The sequence below is a fragment of the Gigantopelta aegis genome, chromosome 6 (assembly GCF_016097555.1).
Source record: "Gigantopelta aegis isolate Gae_Host chromosome 6, Gae_host_genome, whole genome shotgun sequence".
In the NCBI taxonomy this organism is placed as follows: Eukaryota; Metazoa; Mollusca; class Gastropoda; order Neomphalida; family Peltospiridae; genus Gigantopelta; species Gigantopelta aegis.
The window spans coordinates 35,323,764-35,341,189 of NC_054704.1; the positions used below are offsets into that span (position 1 = coordinate 35,323,764).

The 17,426-nt window shown below is 34.3% G+C and overlaps 1 protein-coding gene across 1 annotated transcript in view; it reads right to left on the bottom strand.

Annotated features, from left to right (window-relative positions):
• Window positions 1–17,426, bottom strand: part of LOC121375449 (coiled-coil and C2 domain-containing protein 2A-like) — a 62,014-nt gene that overhangs the window by 28,965 nt on the left and 15,623 nt on the right. Inside the window, exons 14-27 of the mRNA XM_041502912.1 lie at window positions 16,028–16,237; window positions 14,659–14,715; window positions 13,689–13,756; window positions 12,893–13,033; window positions 12,340–12,496; window positions 11,523–11,633; window positions 10,696–10,828; window positions 8,401–8,467; window positions 7,339–7,431; window positions 6,565–6,649; window positions 5,300–5,453; window positions 4,115–4,265; window positions 3,359–3,497; window positions 285–491 (exon numbers count right to left, since the gene is read on the bottom strand). Coding sequence (XP_041358846.1) covers window positions 285–491; window positions 3,359–3,497; window positions 4,115–4,265; window positions 5,300–5,453; window positions 6,565–6,649; window positions 7,339–7,431; window positions 8,401–8,467; window positions 10,696–10,828; window positions 11,523–11,633; window positions 12,340–12,496; window positions 12,893–13,033; window positions 13,689–13,756; window positions 14,659–14,715; window positions 16,028–16,237 — 1,773 coding nt within the window. The remainder of the gene's footprint in view (window positions 1–284; window positions 492–3,358; window positions 3,498–4,114; window positions 4,266–5,299; window positions 5,454–6,564; window positions 6,650–7,338; window positions 7,432–8,400; window positions 8,468–10,695; window positions 10,829–11,522; window positions 11,634–12,339; window positions 12,497–12,892; window positions 13,034–13,688; window positions 13,757–14,658; window positions 14,716–16,027; window positions 16,238–17,426) is intronic.

Sequence of the window (17,426 nt, forward strand, 5' to 3'; positions counted from 1 at the left end):
TTATTACATTAAATTACAGAAAGATAGTCTGCATCATAAACAGTGATTTAAGCATACAGTAACAGATGTTATTTGTCAACAAGAATCACCATTTCAAACATAACTAAAACAAAAATGTCTGCTTTATTTGATTATGCACCAAGCAAACACCAAAACAATTGTATATAGTGATGAATATCACCTACAAGTATTGGCACACCTGTCAATCCAGCTAAATACGTATATAATATATCACTAACAACAAATGCATTTCGGGCTAAAAGCGTATATAACCTGTTACTCACAACAAATGCATCTCTGGCAATTTCTTTCTCAAACGGTGGAATAAACTTGTAGTTTTGAAATTCAGGGACTTCCAGGTCACGCATCTGAATCAAGCGGAACCGTTTGTTTTCATTCAGCTCTTCATCAGTAGCCATATTGAATTCCTCCAACAACTGTTCAAGTCGGAAGAAGTCCCGAGGACCAAGCTGACTCTCTCCTCCTTTAGTCTGAAATACAAAAGAAAAAACCCACCATATACTTATTACTCTCATGATTTATGTTGGAGAACAATAAAAATAAATAAGTAAAGTAACAAATGAGTGAATAATGTCATAAGAATAAGAATAATTTATTTGCATAACACCTGCATAAGGGAAGAGCAAAAATAACAATATAATATACATTTATCTGCAATAACATAAATATACATTAATCATATGACTGTATAACTTGGCATGTGTCATATGATTTGAAAAATCATAGTGATTTAGTGACTACAGTAGCGTAAATATCAAATAATAATAATTTAATCACCGAATCCTTTTGACCACATGTCAAAATTACCAAATGTTTGACATCCACTACACTAGCCGATGATGAATAAATCTATGTGCTCTAGTGGTATTGTTAAATGAAACAAAGTTTTTTGTGCTGAGGATATAACAAAACATTTGTTCATGTGTTAATTCGTTAGTTATGAGTCAGTCTGATTACAGAGAACAGTATACTGTGGGGCAAAGGGGGCATGTGCACCCCCACTTTGTAACAGCAGTGATTTTTTAATATATTTATACATGTATACTGTCAAAATAGAAACGCATAGGTGATAGAGAAAGAAGAAAAGTGTTTGATTTTACAAAATATCATATTTTTGTACAATGTTGCTGAATGACTATGTTTGTTAGTGTTCCTGGAATGGGACAGCATGCCCAAATGCACCCTAAAACAAATTTAACGCACGTTGTGTGACAATTGCAGGAAATCGGCATGAAATGGTCAGATTTTGGTGAATGCACATGAAATTCGGGGGAAAGATTGGGGTAGTGATGGGTATTTAAAGCTGCAATGCTCACAGTGATGCCTCATTTCCATTTCGATTTAGATGAGTTACAAGATGCCAAGACTAAGTCGCACGCTACATGAACATCCATCAGAGCACCATTTCACGTCTCTGGGACAAGTACCAGCAGTTTCAATCAGCTGAAGACCAGCCCAGAAGTGGAAGACCTCGCATAACAACTGCAGCACAAGATTGCTATATCCGGGTTCTGCACTTGCGTTACCGAACTACCACAGCAACGAACACTGCTGGATGCATACCTGGTTTGAGAAGGGTGTTTGCACAAACCATTCGGAACCGACTTCAAGAAGCTGGTTTACAGGCTAGGAGACCGTATGTTGGCCCTGTCCTGCAACGTCAACATCGATATTTACGTGTTCGCTGGTGCAGGGGTGGAACTTGGGAAACTGGCGGCGAGTATGATTCAGTGACGAGTCACATTTCCTTCTACAGCGATGTGATGGACGACAACGTGTTTACAGATGTCACACTGAACGTTTTGCCAACAACTGCATCGCCCAAGTTGACAGATTCGGTGGAGGGAGTGTCACGATGTGGGAAGCCATCTCATACACCAGCAGAAGTGAACTTGTGTTTGTACAAGGCAACCTGACAGCTGTACGCTACCGGGATGAAATTCTTCGCCGTCACATGCTTCACATTTTGGATCGAGAGAGAGAACTCTTACAGCAGGACAATGCCAGGCCGCATACGGCACAGGTACAGAATGAGAACATTAATGTGCTGTCATGGCCATCAAGATCACCAGATCTCAACCCCATTGAACATCTATGGTACGAACTGGACAGACGTGTATGCCAGCGTGACCCGGAGCCTCGGACACTTCCGCAACTGTCACATACATTGCAGGAAGAATGGGCTAGGATTCCATGTGCCCGGATTCAGAGACTCATTCAGTCTATGCCAAGGAGATGTCGCGCAGTGATTGCTGCTGCTGGTGGCCACACAAGGTACTCGTGCGACCCTGTTTGGTGACGAAAACGCCTCGACTGCCGTCAGTCCATAACAAGGACATTGTCACATACTCATGTCAAATTTTACTGTGATACGATCATAAATAACAAAATTATGCCACTTTGTATTTGTATAATTCCATGAATATTTCGCCTATGCGTTTCTTTTTTGACAGAGTATATTTATATACAGTCAAACTTCAGTAACTCAATCTTGAAGGGGACAAGGGAAAAGTTCGAGTTTCAGGGAGTTCGAGTTTTTGAAATTAATATATAAGAGTTCAAAATTTGAAACAGAAGTAAATGATATAATGAACATTGATACATTTCGCAGATGTCAACACATGTCAGAACATAACTAACAAATAAACCATTGAATGCCGAATAACACTTCGTACATGGGTTTTTTCACAAAATTATTTTAAATTATTTAAATTATTTAAAACAAGAAAAATCATTAAAAAGTACTAATGCAAATCAGGAACTAACATTTATAAAAAAAAGAAAAAGAAAGAAGACAATTATTACAAGTGCTCTTTGAAGTTAACCAGACTGTGTCTGTAATTATGTATTACGTAGCGAGGCTCTCCGCTATGTACGACCATCGACAACCAAACTCAGGATTAGTTCTTTCCACTTAGTCGGCGATTTATTATTAGCTTAATCCTTGACAGCCCAGACCACCCGAGACAGGCGGGCTTTGTCTGATTGACCCAATTGACAATTCATTCGTCTTTAAAATACTATTGACGACAGTTTGATCAATCCACATGTGTCAAGTTTTAGAGGTGCATAATTTATCTTTATGGCGGGACCAAAGAATTATGTCAAGAGATCGAGTTTATCGAGTGATTGAAGTTTGAGTTTTCGAAGGCCGTTATTACTACGGTTGTTTGTTTAGTAATTCGGCCGGGACCATCGCTTCAGGTCGAGCGATCGAAATTTTTGAGAGATCGAAGGTGGAGTTATCGAAGTTTGATTGTGTGTGTGTGTGTGTGTGTGCCCTCCCTCCCCCCTTTTGGCACCTTCCTACGCCCGTAATATACGTGTATTTTTTTACCCCAAGCAGGTACACAAGGTCAGCATTGGCCGGATCATTTGGATCAAGACGAGCTTGCTCAAACCATTTAGCCAAGCGTTCCAGGTTCATCACTCCTGACGTCCCGATAGCAGCCACAGGGTCATTGAGCTTCATAGCACTAAACACAGACAAGAAAATAATCACATGAATTTGCGAAAGTGATTGCAATGACAACAACTATGTTATTATTTTATGCTTAATGTTTCTTCTTTCTTCTTCTTCTTGGAATGCTGCTGAATGTTTTATTATACATACTTCTTTTTTTTTTTTAAATAAATTTACAGGTGCAATTAAAGTGCAGAGATCTTCAAAATGATTTTTTTTTTGTAAATACATTAAACAATATGTTATGTACATTACAAGCATTTTCTCAAGATTAGCATAAAATGTTTATCATTCACAACACCAAATTAATTAATCATTACATGTAAGGAACAATTATTTCCGTAAATGTGGACATAATTTCTTGTGCTATGTAATCTGATTTATATATTTTAGATTTTATCTGCAATTAACAATATTGAACATTTAAATCACACTATACATTGTAACACTAAATAGTTATCTGTAAATAAATGTATAACTTAAAAGCAATAATTTCCTTATATTAAAGAAAACAAAGTTATGTTTTTTCAAACAAAATTATTATTATATCAATTTTTCTAAACATAATTTTTTCAGTCAACATGTGACACAATAACTGGCAGGACTGTTGTTAAATAATTTTAGACCTACTGGTAGATGTTGCTTGGAGTGGGGTTGGAGATGGGTGGTATCAGTGGTAAACCATTGTCATCAACACCCCACGACACGCTGCTGCGTAATGTTCCTGTCGTCATCAAGATCACAATGGGACTCTGGGCAGCTTTAAAACTGAATGGAACTCCTGTCATGAAAACAACAAACTGCAATTGGCAATTTACATAATATACTTATTTATTCAATACAGTTTGCAAACACTAAAATAGTCTGTTTATAAAGGAAGAGGATTCTATTGCAATTATCTTCTGCTTCACTTATCAGAATGTATTAAGCCGGGCATAACTGTTGCTTTGCTACAAAATGTTACATTTAAGGATTTTATAATTATTACTACAGTGAAACCTGTCTAAACCGGACCCTGATTAAACTGGAATCCTGTCAAAAGCATCAAGTTTCATGGTCCCAAATGTTTCAAATTCTGAAAGGCAACCCTCTAGAATTTAGGTTTGTTTAACGACACCACTAGAGCACATTGATTTAGTAATCATCGGCTATTGGATGTCAAACATATGGTCATTTTTTGACACAATCATAGAGAGGAAACCCATTACATTTTTTTTTCATTAGTAGCAAGGGATCTTTTATATGCACCATCCCACAGACAGGATAGCACATACCACGGCCTTTGATAGACCAGTTGTGGTACACCGGCTGGAACGAGAAATAGCCCAACAGGCCCACCGACGGGGATCGATACCAAACCGACCGTGCATCAAGCGGGCGCTTTACCATTGGGCTATGTCCGCCCTACAACCCTCTAGACACCGGATGCTGTCTAAATCAGATAAATATTAGGTTCCTTGAGTGATCCAGTTTACACAGGTTTCACAGTATAAACAAAAACAGGGAGATTTGTTTGTTTTGGGGTTTTTTTAATTATGGCTGAAAATAAATAAGTCAGTTAAGCAAATAATTAAGACTACTAAAATGATCATTTAGCAAATGTTGAAAAACATTTAGGATTTTATTTTACTTTCAGCAAAATACACATTTTTGAAAATGTGATTTAAAAAAAAAAATCCCTATCCAAATTTTGTTTCTTACTGATGTTTTCGAAAATGTTTTTTATTATTTACTGGATTCATGAAGTTTGCTATTTTCATGAAATTAAGTAAAAGCTACATAATATTGTTATGGTTATAATAAAGCTGATCTTACCACTACCAACTGCTTCATGACCGAATTGCACAATGTGTTCAGAACTAAATTCAAAGTCATCGAGTTGCACATTCTGTGCCGTGATTGATGGCTCCGGGATACCAGCGTAAAGCCTCGTCAGTAATGTGCTGCCAAGACCATGACTTTCATGGATCTAGGGTGAAAAAACAAATGGATGGATGGATGAATGAATTTATGAATGAATGAATGAATGAATGAATGAATGAATGAAGAGTTTTGTTTAATTATACCACTAGAGCAGGGCTTCTAGATTATGGTAGCCCCATTCCCATGGCTAGTGATATTCAATGTTGGGCTAGTGAATAACTACTATTGCCATGCCCGACGGTTAGTGAAATTTGTTTTGGTCAAATGTTGCACTTAAGTCTATTTTTGTAAATATGAATATCCTGACCCCACCCCAGCCCCCCCAATGTTAGTGTTTTTAAGCTCATCTCCCTCTTTAGGTGAGATATCTGATTATTACTATTATTTAGTCAAGTAGGGCTAGTGAATTTTTAATCGTAGCTAGTAAATTTTTAAAAGCACTGATCCCATGGCTAGTGGATTTAAAACAAATTCTAGAAGCCCTGACTAGAGCATCTCAACTGATTTATTAATCATAGGCTATTGGATGTCAAAAGCTTGTAATTTTGACATATAGTCTTAGAGATGAAACCCGCTACATTTTTCCATTAGTAGCAAGGGATGTTTTATATGCACCATCCCACAGATAGAATAGCACATACCATGGTCTTTGATACTCTGATACACCAGTTATGGTGCACTGGCTGGAACACAAAATAGCCCAATGGGCCCACCAACTGGGATCGATCCCAAACCCGACCCACGAATCAAGCGAGTGCTTTACCACTGGTCTACATCCCACCTTCTGAATGAATGAAAGAAAGAACTAACAAATGTAAATAATTACACATTTCATTTTCAACTTATTTCCGTGTTTATATCCAATTAAGGTTCAAGCACAGTGTCCTGGGCACACACCTCAACTATCTGGGCTGTCTGTCCAGGACAGTGGGTTAGTTGTTAGTTAGGTAGTGGTTAGTGAGAGAGAAGAGGGTGTAATTTATGGTCTTACACCTGCCCACTGAGCCCTTAAGAACTCGCTGTAGGTTGGAGTCTGTAGTCCGATGGCTTAACCACTAAGCCACCGAGGCCGGTCATATAATTACACAAAATACATCACAATATTATTAACAAAACACTGTTGTACACAATTGTGAAAAGTTACATTCGTATCACACCTCGTATTTAATACTTTCTGGCCACTGGACAATCTTCAGGTTATAGATGTAACCAAAGTTCACTGTAAAGTCTTGTGATAGAGGCCTACAGGAGAAAATATTCAGTAAAGTAACAAAATCCTAAAGAATACCATCAATTTCTTTTAAACACAATTCTCAATTTGCAGAAAGTGAAATACTTAAAAGTAATTCTGCTCTTCTTTTTAAAATTCAAACATCTTGGTTTTCAAATTAAAATAAGACAAATTAACCCAAAAGACCAATGCCGTAAGCAAAAAAAATAATTCCATGTTCATTCCATGATTTGTTCACATTATCTTATCTCCAAGCATGTGACCATTAAACCAAACATTAGCTTCTTTTATTTGATCTATTTGAGATGAAAATGAATAACAGATTAAATCAATGAATGTGTTACTCTAGGAATCTATTTTTATTTTATTATTACATTTTTTATGTCAGATTTGATAAAATTTAATTAAATAATCAGTCTTTTGATCAATACACAATGAAAATGAATAACAGATTGAACCAATGTACATGTTATTCTAGGAATCTATTTTTATTTTATTATTACATTTTTTTTATGTCTGATTTGATATTATTTAATTAAATAATCAACTCAGTCATTTTTGTTTGATGTACGGACATTACAATTTACAAAAATAAGCTTTTTGGTTTCACACAACCTGGCCCAGTACAATAATAGTATCATAACAAATTAATTTAAATAGTTACAGTCAACACATTTAAACTAAATTTAAAGTGACCTACTTCAAGGTGGTTTGGCAGACTTGCTTGTGGTTGAAAAACACAGTGACAAAGAGTTTTGTGTGCGAGACGTTATCCCTTCTCTGTTGTTCACCACTGAAATATTAGATTTAATTATAGTAAAGAAAAACTGTTATCAAACACAATATAGTAAAATATGATTAGAGAACTTTGTTTCATTACCAATAGATACATTCTAATACTACTATTATTATAAATTATGTCATAAAAGTTCATAAATTAACAAAACGAGAATTAACTGGACAGGTAGTCCTCCTATAGATAAAGCACATGACAGCGATTTGTGGAAACAATCATAACTTTTTCAAAACATCTATTTTACTCTGCATTGTGCAGAGATATGATTTTGATTACTGTTTTGTCGTTCAAATTACAAGGTATATGGACACGTTAAATACCTAGTCAAGTCAAGTCAAATTACAATCACAAAAATTATTTGCATATCAGGCAAGTGCTCTAACAATTGAGCTATAACCTAAGCCATGACAGAATTAAAATGATCTGTTACTGATGCTCCTAATTAAATGGTTACCCGTATTAACTCTTCCAGTGCATGGCGCGACACGCAATGATGGCCCAGTCCTGTTTCAGCAAGCATGTTTTCTACACATGAACAGGGCTTGTGAATGTTATGAAATGAATGTTGATTGGTTGTTTGTAGTTTCATATATTCAATGAAATCAGCAGTAACATGTTATTGAGAGTTTAAGGGACAAGGTTGGGGTTGGTGTCGGATTTCCACGTTTTGATTCAAGCGATGACGACGACTTTGAGGGATTCACTGCTTCCGACATTTCTGAACAGGTAAAATAACATTTTGCAACTAATATTGATTGGGCAATGACCTCAATGAAATTCACAACATGTATAACATATTTTCAAATAGTTTTATCCATCAATTTGTATGTATTTAAAAGTTACAGCTTAGATAAAGCAATGTTCTAAATTCTATTATTGGTGTGAAATTAATTCAGCACTGGTTGCCCATATAGGATATTCAGGTAGCGCTTGAAGGGTTAAACACATCAACTAACAAAAACCTACCGTGGACACTGATTGGTTGGAGTCACTACTGCGCTGCTAGTCAAAAGCAGCTGGAGTATGGGTTCACCTGTAAAAATATGTTATAATAAATTAAACATGAAATCTTTATTAAAGGGACATTCCTGAGTTTGCTGCAATTTTTAAGATGTTATCGACTAACAGAGACTTTTTAACGATTGTAATTACATATCAAATATATTTATCTGCATAATATATTAGTAGCTGTATATTAAACGTGTTTCTGATCGTTCTAATATTTGTACTAGGTTAAATTTAATTTTATTTCCTAAAATATAGTTTTTAGTACATACGAAATTATTTGAAGACAAAATGCAGTTTGGGCTTCTTACAAATAGTAAAACGACCAGAAACACATTAAATATACAGACACTGATATTCTAAACAAGAATATATATTTAATATGTAAGTTTAATTAAAGAAATAGTTTATTAGTCGGAAACATCTTACAATGTAGCAAACTCAGGAATGTCCCTGTCATTTTAACATGTTTATGTTTAATAATAATCAATTATTATACCCTTGCACGTGCTGTACCTCACCTTGGTGCAGGGGTGTAACATTCTCTATGAATGGCCAATACAGCAATTGAAATTTTTAGTAAAAGTCAACAGCCGATGTATTTTTATATTGATGTTGATCATCACTTTATTTGTTTGCATTACCACAGTTTGACACCCAACAGCCGATGTATTTTTATATTGATGTTGATCATCACTTTATTTGTTTGCATTACCACAGTTTGACACCCAACAGCCGATGTATTTTTATATTGATGTTGATCATCACTTTATTTGTTTGCATTACCACAGTTTGACACCCAATAGCCGATGTATTTTTATATTGATGTTGATCATCACTTTATTTGTTTGCATTACCACAGTTTGACACCCAATAGCCGATGTATTTTTATATTGATGTTGATCATCACTTTATTTGTTTGCATTACCACAGTTTGACACCCAACAGCCGATGTATTTTTATATTGATGTTGATCATCACTTTATTTGTTTGCATTACCACAGTTTGACACCCAACAGCCGATGTATTTTTATATTGATGTTGATCATCACTTTATTTGTTTGCCACCCACCTAACAGCCGATGTATTTTTATATTGATGTTGATCATCACTTTATTTGTTTGCATTACCACAGTTTGACACCCAATAGCCGATGTATTTTTATATTGATGTTGATCATCACTTTATTTGTTTGCATTACCACAGTTTGACACCCAACAGCCGATGTATTTTTATATTGATGTTGATCATCACTTTATTTGTTTGCATTACCACAGTTTGACACCCAACAGCCGATGTATTTTTATATTGATGTTGATCATCACTTTATTTGTTTGCATTACCAGTTTGACACCCAACAGCCGATGTATTTTTATATTGATGTTGATCATCACTTTATTTGTTTGCATTACCACAGTTTGACACCCAACAGCCGATGTATTTTTATATTGATGTTGATCATCACTTTATTTGTTTGCATTACCACAGTTTGACACCCAACAGCCGATGTATTTTTATATTGATGTTGATCATCACTTTATTTGTTTGCATTACCACAGTGATCATCACTTTATTTGTTTGCATTACCACAGTTTGACACCCAATAGCCGATGTATTTTTATATTGATGTTGATCATCACTTTATTTGTTTGCATTACCACAGTTTGACACCCAACAGCCGATGTATTTTTATATTGATGTTGATCATCACTTTATTTGTTTGCATTACCACAGTTTGACACCCAACAGCCGATGTATTTTTATATTGATGTTGATCATCACTTTATTTGTTTGCATTACCACAGTTTGACACCCAATAGCCGATGTATTTTTATATTGATGTTGATCATCACTTTATTTGTTTGCATTACCACAGTTTGACACCCAACAGCCGATGTATTTTTATATTGATGTTGATCATCACTTTATTTGTTTGCATTACCAGTTTGACACCCAACAGCCGATGTATTTTTATATTGATGTTGATCATCACTTTATTTGTTTGCATTACCACAGTTTGACACCCAATAGCCGATGTATTTTTATATTGATGTTGATCATCACTTTATTTGTTTGCATTACCACAGTTTGACACCCAATAGCCGATGTATTTTTATATTGATGTTGATCATCACTTTATTTGTTTGCATTACCAGTTTGACACCCAATAGCCGATGTATTTTTCATGCTGGGGTGTCGTTAAACATTCATTTATTCATTCAATTATTATAAAACAAAAACAAAAAGATTTCCAACCTGGCCTCCTTCGAATCTTTAGAGCTTTTTTCTTGAGTTCTTCCCGAACTTTGTTCTCATCAAAGTGTTCAGGGGGGTCAGGGTCTCGCAGATCTGGAGCATCAATAATATCCTGTAATGCCTTTCTATCCACCTGCACAAACAGAAAGAGTGCCATACTCAATAACATCAGTGGACTATCAGTGGATTATACAATTATATACTCCTTACAAGAAATTAAGCAACTTAAACATGTGTGTTTTTATTATCTTTGCAACTGTATACCAACATATTTAAACAATATCAATAATATATCATACATCCAAAAATGTCAGGATCATAAACTGAACAAGAACGGACAGCTACATGTATCTCATTGCAATTATTGCAATTTAAAAATGTATCAAGTTGATCAAAAATTACTTAATGTTTTCAGGGGAGTACAATTCTAGACTCAACTAATGTCACATATTTATAGCAGTATAATTCCTTCTGAATGTAGTTAGACATAAACATTAATGGTTTTGAAAATGAAACAAAAGGTAAACATATTTAGAATATTAAACATTTTAGAGGCAAATGTTTATTTGTCATTTTGCACTCTAGACTTACCAAACATTATTCACTTTCAAACACATTAAATATACATGTATGGGTCTAACTAAACTTAGCATAGACAAACAAATGCTGCTTTAAAACAGAAAAAATGTCTATTAATGATACTCAAACAATTAAAAATTAGCAATAGCTAATATTCAAAAAGGTAATTACATACAATGTACATGCACTACCTCATAATAACAATGTTAAAAGGTAACATTTTTCTACATAGTGCACGCAAACACTACCTCACTCAAGTCATTAGATGACTTTGATGCTTTTGATGCTTTTGATGCCTTTGATGATTTTGATCCCTGCGAGCCACGTCGTGCTTTTTTCAGCTTCTTTTTTGCTTCTTCCTATCATAAGTAAATGTACTATGGTAAAGCTGGTATCTTCACAGAAATGAATTTTCAGGACATCACAAAAATGAGAATATTGGCAAACAAGTTAATTTTTTCTCTTGGATATTCATCCATAAAACATGAATAAAACAAACCAAATAGATTTGTAAGGTGTAATTCTTCCTATACTAAGGTACTTGCAATTTTATTTGTCAAAATATAAATATATATCAACCAATGGCTGATGAAAAATAAATCAATGTGCTCTAGTGTTGTTGTTAAACAAAACAAATATTTAACTTTAATGTAATGTTTTAGGTTACACAATAATCCATATATATGTCAGCAACTTATACTTCACCAAACAGAATCCCAAATTGAATTATTATGTTAATTGACTTTAAATATTTAAACACATTCATTACAATTTTTTCCTACATTCTGCATCCCTACATTCTCTACCTAATTACAATTCTCTGATGAAGGTAGTGGGAAGGCAGTGGGATGCCGTCGAAACGTAGAATTTTTTTTTAACAAATGTGTTTAAACTGCTGTTATAAAATTTCCGTACAGTGTTTAAATATTTAGTTGCCTCTGCTAAAATTAGTGTCAGTCATATTACTTGGTGTAAAATGTATTGCTATAATGTATAGAAAGGTCTTAATACAGGTTTAAAACTTGCTAACTAAAATACTGTCTAAATCAATAATAATAAACTTGCTTTTTCTTCCTTCTGTTTCTCCAGTGCTACCATCTGCTCGTTATAGATTTCTAATCTGTGTTTGAATTCCTCTTCAAATTCCTCCCTCAATTCACATAGCTCCTCCTCAATTTCATTTTTCCACCAGACCTGATCCTCCACTTTGTTGGTCTCTTCACTACAGTAAGTTAACAGTATTTTATACGAAATTCAAACAATTAATATGGCAGAAAATAGTAAAAATCATAAAGAAAAAGAGCTGGAATACACAAAAGATCAAAACACCAACAGGTCGAAAACTTAGCAGAGAATTTGATATTGGTTGATCTTCTGTTACTGATTTCAAAATTTACATCTATTTATGTTTGTATATACAACAAAGATACGATTCTTTTAATCCTGACACGTGTGTATAGATATTTATTTGTTATGGTTATAAAATTCTGATGCTACTGGTTGGTGGTCTTATGTGAAATAAAGAAATAAAGACTTTCTGATCAGCTTACAACGAACAACATTTTTGTTAAAATACATATGATTTTTTTTAATGACAAATTTGAAAGTGTAATGTTACCTTGTAATGTTCAGTTTCAGTGATGTGTTCGTGTATGCTTGTTCTTCTCGCTGGGTTTTTAGCTCTTTCCACGTGTGGATATTGTTCTTCAATAGTGTACGGTCTATATCCTCTTCACGATCCCGCATTATGCGTGTCTGTCTACAGGGAGAAAATATACTTTACAGTTAAAAGGAAAGGACAGGAATAGTTATTTCCATATTACATACTGACATTTTTATTAGTTTATTTAGTTTGTTTTGTTTAATGACATGACTAAAACTCATGGATTCATTAATCATTAGCTACGGCCGACGCCATATAACCGTAAATAAAATGTGTTGAGTGCGTCGTTAAATAAAACATTTCCTTCCATTAGCTACAGAATGTCAAACATTTGACAATTCTGACTCCCAGTCTTCAGAGGAAACCCACAACTTTTTTCTAATAGCAGCAAGTGACCTTTATATGCATTTTGCTACAGACAGGACAACACATACCAAGGCTTTTGATATACTAGTCATGGTACACTGGCTGGGATGAAAAAAAAAAATAAGAAAATGGGTCAAATTCAATCCTATAACCCAAGTGGATTCTTTTACATGTAATTTCCAGCAGACAGGACAGTACATATCATGGCCTTTGATGTACCTGTCATGTGGCACTGGTAGGTATAAGAAAAAACCTGGTCTACCAGGAACATTTTATTGAGTATCGAGTCATGATTCATTAAGTATGTCTCGGAGATCATCACACAATTTTAAAATACTAAATAGGAGTTGCTATCTAACAACTAATTAAATGTGGTAAAGATTACTTGATTTCATATTTGTAGTCCTTAAGTCTTTTCTCGTAGTTCTGACGATCACTGGCACTCATTTCACTCTGAAAAATACAACACACAACAGTTACCCAGATATTTAAACCTAGAGAGATCACTACACCATCTCATGATTAAAAAATATATTTGCCAGATAACTTAAAGTTTGTTTTGTTTAACAACACCACTAGAGTACATTGATTTCTTATAATTTTGACATAATTATAGGCTTAGAGCAGAAATCTTCTACATTTTTCCATTAGCTGCAAGGGATCTGTTATATGCACCATCACACAGACAGGAAAGTACATACCATGGCCTTTGATATACCAGTCGTGGTGCACTGACTGGAAGGAGAAATAGCCCAATGGGCCCACCAATGGGCATCAATCCTAGACCAAGCGCGCATCAGGTGAGCACTTTACCACTGGGCTATATCACGCCCTTTGCCAGATAAGATTTTCTTTTTATGAAAAGGCTGCATGAAAAGACTACAGTGGACGCAGGCCTCCAGATTTCACTTTAATGAACATTTAAAGCAGTGTGTCATCAAAATCCATGACCTATTATCATGTAACATAGTCCACCATTATCACAATTATCACAAAATGGTTTCCAATGAGTTCTATTGATCACAGGGCTTTAATGAACCAGTATTAGTTGGGACAGGAAAAACTCCAGATACGGTGAGGTGAATTGATCCTACAACCCACAAGCTATAGCCTGCTCTATAATACTTACCGTATTTACATTATATATATATATATATATATTTTTACATCTACAGTTGAATTCCGTTCGCTCGAACACTGTCAGTGTTTGACCCATCGGGCAGTTCGACCTAACCATTCGGTCAACATCAGGTAAGTGTAACTTGTGACTTCATTTTCGGTTTGAGCGTAGCAGTGTATTCGACCCTTCCAAGTTCGACCACACAAGATTGTGCTGTAATGTTTTGGTTTTTTACCTTATTGTTGGTGATGTGTTCTTCTAAATGGAGTTTTGATGCCTTCAAAGCTTGCAGCTACAAAAATATAAAATAAACATTTCAGCACTTGTCACCAATAATATTACAGGGTTGACACGATTCATCAACAAATGAATTAAGCACTAAATGCACTTGATCATCATTAAAAGACCACAATTTAAAACCTCAAACTTTTACATCGTCCTTCTAACAGGAAATTAGGATACTGCAAACTAGAAACACAACAGCTGTAGTTTTAATAAACTCAAAAGTTATTAGTATTAAAATATTTCATAAACAGTCTATTATGCAACTTACAACATAGTGATGTTGTCATTTTAAAAATTAAACAGCCAAAAGGTTGAATTATTTGTCATTTTAGGATATATATATATATATATAGAGATAGAGAGAGAGAGAGAGAGAGAGAGAGAGAGAGAGAGAGAGAGAGAGAGAGAGAGAGAGAGAGAGAGAGAGAGAGAGAGAGAGAGAGAGTGAGTTATTACAAGAGTGTATTAGGAATAAAAATTGTATTATGCGAGCCTCTGGCGAGCATAATACATTATTTTTATTCCTAATATATGATATTGACGATATCGAAATACACGAGGGTAATAATCCTTTATCATATAATCTCAAGCTTAATACAATATGTTTTTGTAAACTGTACACGCAACTTTAATTCCAGTCCGTCATTAGTAGATATTCAAATGACGTAAGAATATGTGGCGTTGTGTATTTTTGAATGGAAATGACGTCATTTTGGATGTCCTTACATCAAAACAAACTAGGGCTTAACGTTTTTTTGTTTTCTGAACGCTGGACAGCTTTCAGTGTCAAACTGCCATTGAAATGTATTTATTCGATGACTATGAATGCATACGTCAATTATGGAATGTCACACAAGTACGTTTGCTTAAATGTCAATAAACCTAGTGCCGTGACCTCGATTAATTTACATCTAATTTGCAAAGTTATCAAATTCTTAAAGTATGTGATCTGAAAAATATCACATACTTTGATTGCACTGAAAATGTAAGATATTATATGATAAATATTTGTTTTTGTTTTTTTGTTTTTTTTGTTTTTTAATGAAATAAGGTCTTTCCCAAGTGGTTTGGCCACTAACATTCAACAAATATCTTCAAGCTTTTTCATTTTTATTTTTGTTTAAACCTTTTCCGCAAATATAAAATATTCCGCAAAGTAGCATGTGACAAGGTATCGATTTCATTAAAACTTGATCCGAGTGTGATCTAGATTGCAGATAACACCAAACGGAAATAGAAAAATGGGTGGTGAGTCCATGATCATTTGTACATGCTAATATATGAAAAAATATGTTGAGGCTGCAGCATTTAGAACAAACCTTTTCTCTTAAAAACTCTGTCATGTTCTTCTTTCTCCTGATATAGTATTGTTCATAAAGATCAAACAGTTTTCCAGCCAGAACATGTTCTCTGCTGAACAAGTGATGATGGCTGAATTCAAGAGAGTTGATGTCCACATCAAGCTGGTACTGGCCACCTCCGTCTATCCCACCGTCAATGTATCGTTGGTCATATTCATGTACCACTGCCTAAAAATGTGAATCTTAACAATGTAATGGTTAAACACATTTATAGCAAAAGAAAAGAAATTAATATTTATTCAGTGACACTAACATACATGTACACTGTTTAATCAGCGGCTGTATTGCAATCTGTGTTAGAGAAGAAATATGCAGCAATAACATACTATATACATTGCTGTGTATTAGCCAACGTTTCAAGTCTTTAAATGCCATCCTGGCCAATTCATAAAGTCAAAACTGTTTTAAACAAAATCATGATATATTAGCAGTGCGTATTGAAACAACAATGCCGAAAACTGATCAGCCACATCAGATTTCCAAAGCTTACTGCTACTTAATTTAACCAGTATTTTTAACAGCCTCTCTATTTTGTTTGTTTTCACTAACTGTCATCTCATATTTTGATCCCAACTGTAGAATTAATTGGTTGTAAGTAATGATTTTTACTTATTGTCATTAATAATAAAATATTACAAACTTTTCATTTTGTTAGGGATATCATTGCTTATAAAACAACAAAAGTGGCAGTTGTTCATAATTACAATTATGTCTTGGGTGCTAAATAATATATTTACACCACCTTTACAAAAACAAAATCTACATTTATTGACTAGTGATGACGAGTATTTGTTTCATTTGAGAGTGACAGAAATAAACTAACAACAAACAGAACAATGTAATCCTACATTAGGGAATAACTTTTTAAAAACCATTATCCTTTTTCAGCTATGTTGAAATCTTTATTAAACTGTTATTTGTACTTTGTTTGGTTTACGAAAACAAATCCCACGATTACTCTCTTGAATGACAGGCCGACATTATCTTGATATATTTTATATTTGAGTCTGGTTCACCTAAATAAAAGTTTAGTCAGCTTCAACACTATATCATCATTTTTGGACAAGATATTAAGGGGGCAACACAGCAATATATAGTAGACTATTCTTAAATATTCAATCCAATTATCAGCAAGGCATTTTTTAGATACTATTTTCACAGAGACTGGACATCGCATATTTTTGTTATTAGCTTTTTTTAGTGTTAATTTAAATATTAGAACATTTTGCTTATTGCAATGTATGCTTAGGTCATCAAAGTGTTTGTAGTATCAATAAATGCATTTTATAAGAAACAGAAAAGAAACATACATGTAACCTCTAAAATTAGTCAGTGGTTTTAAATTAGAAAACACATC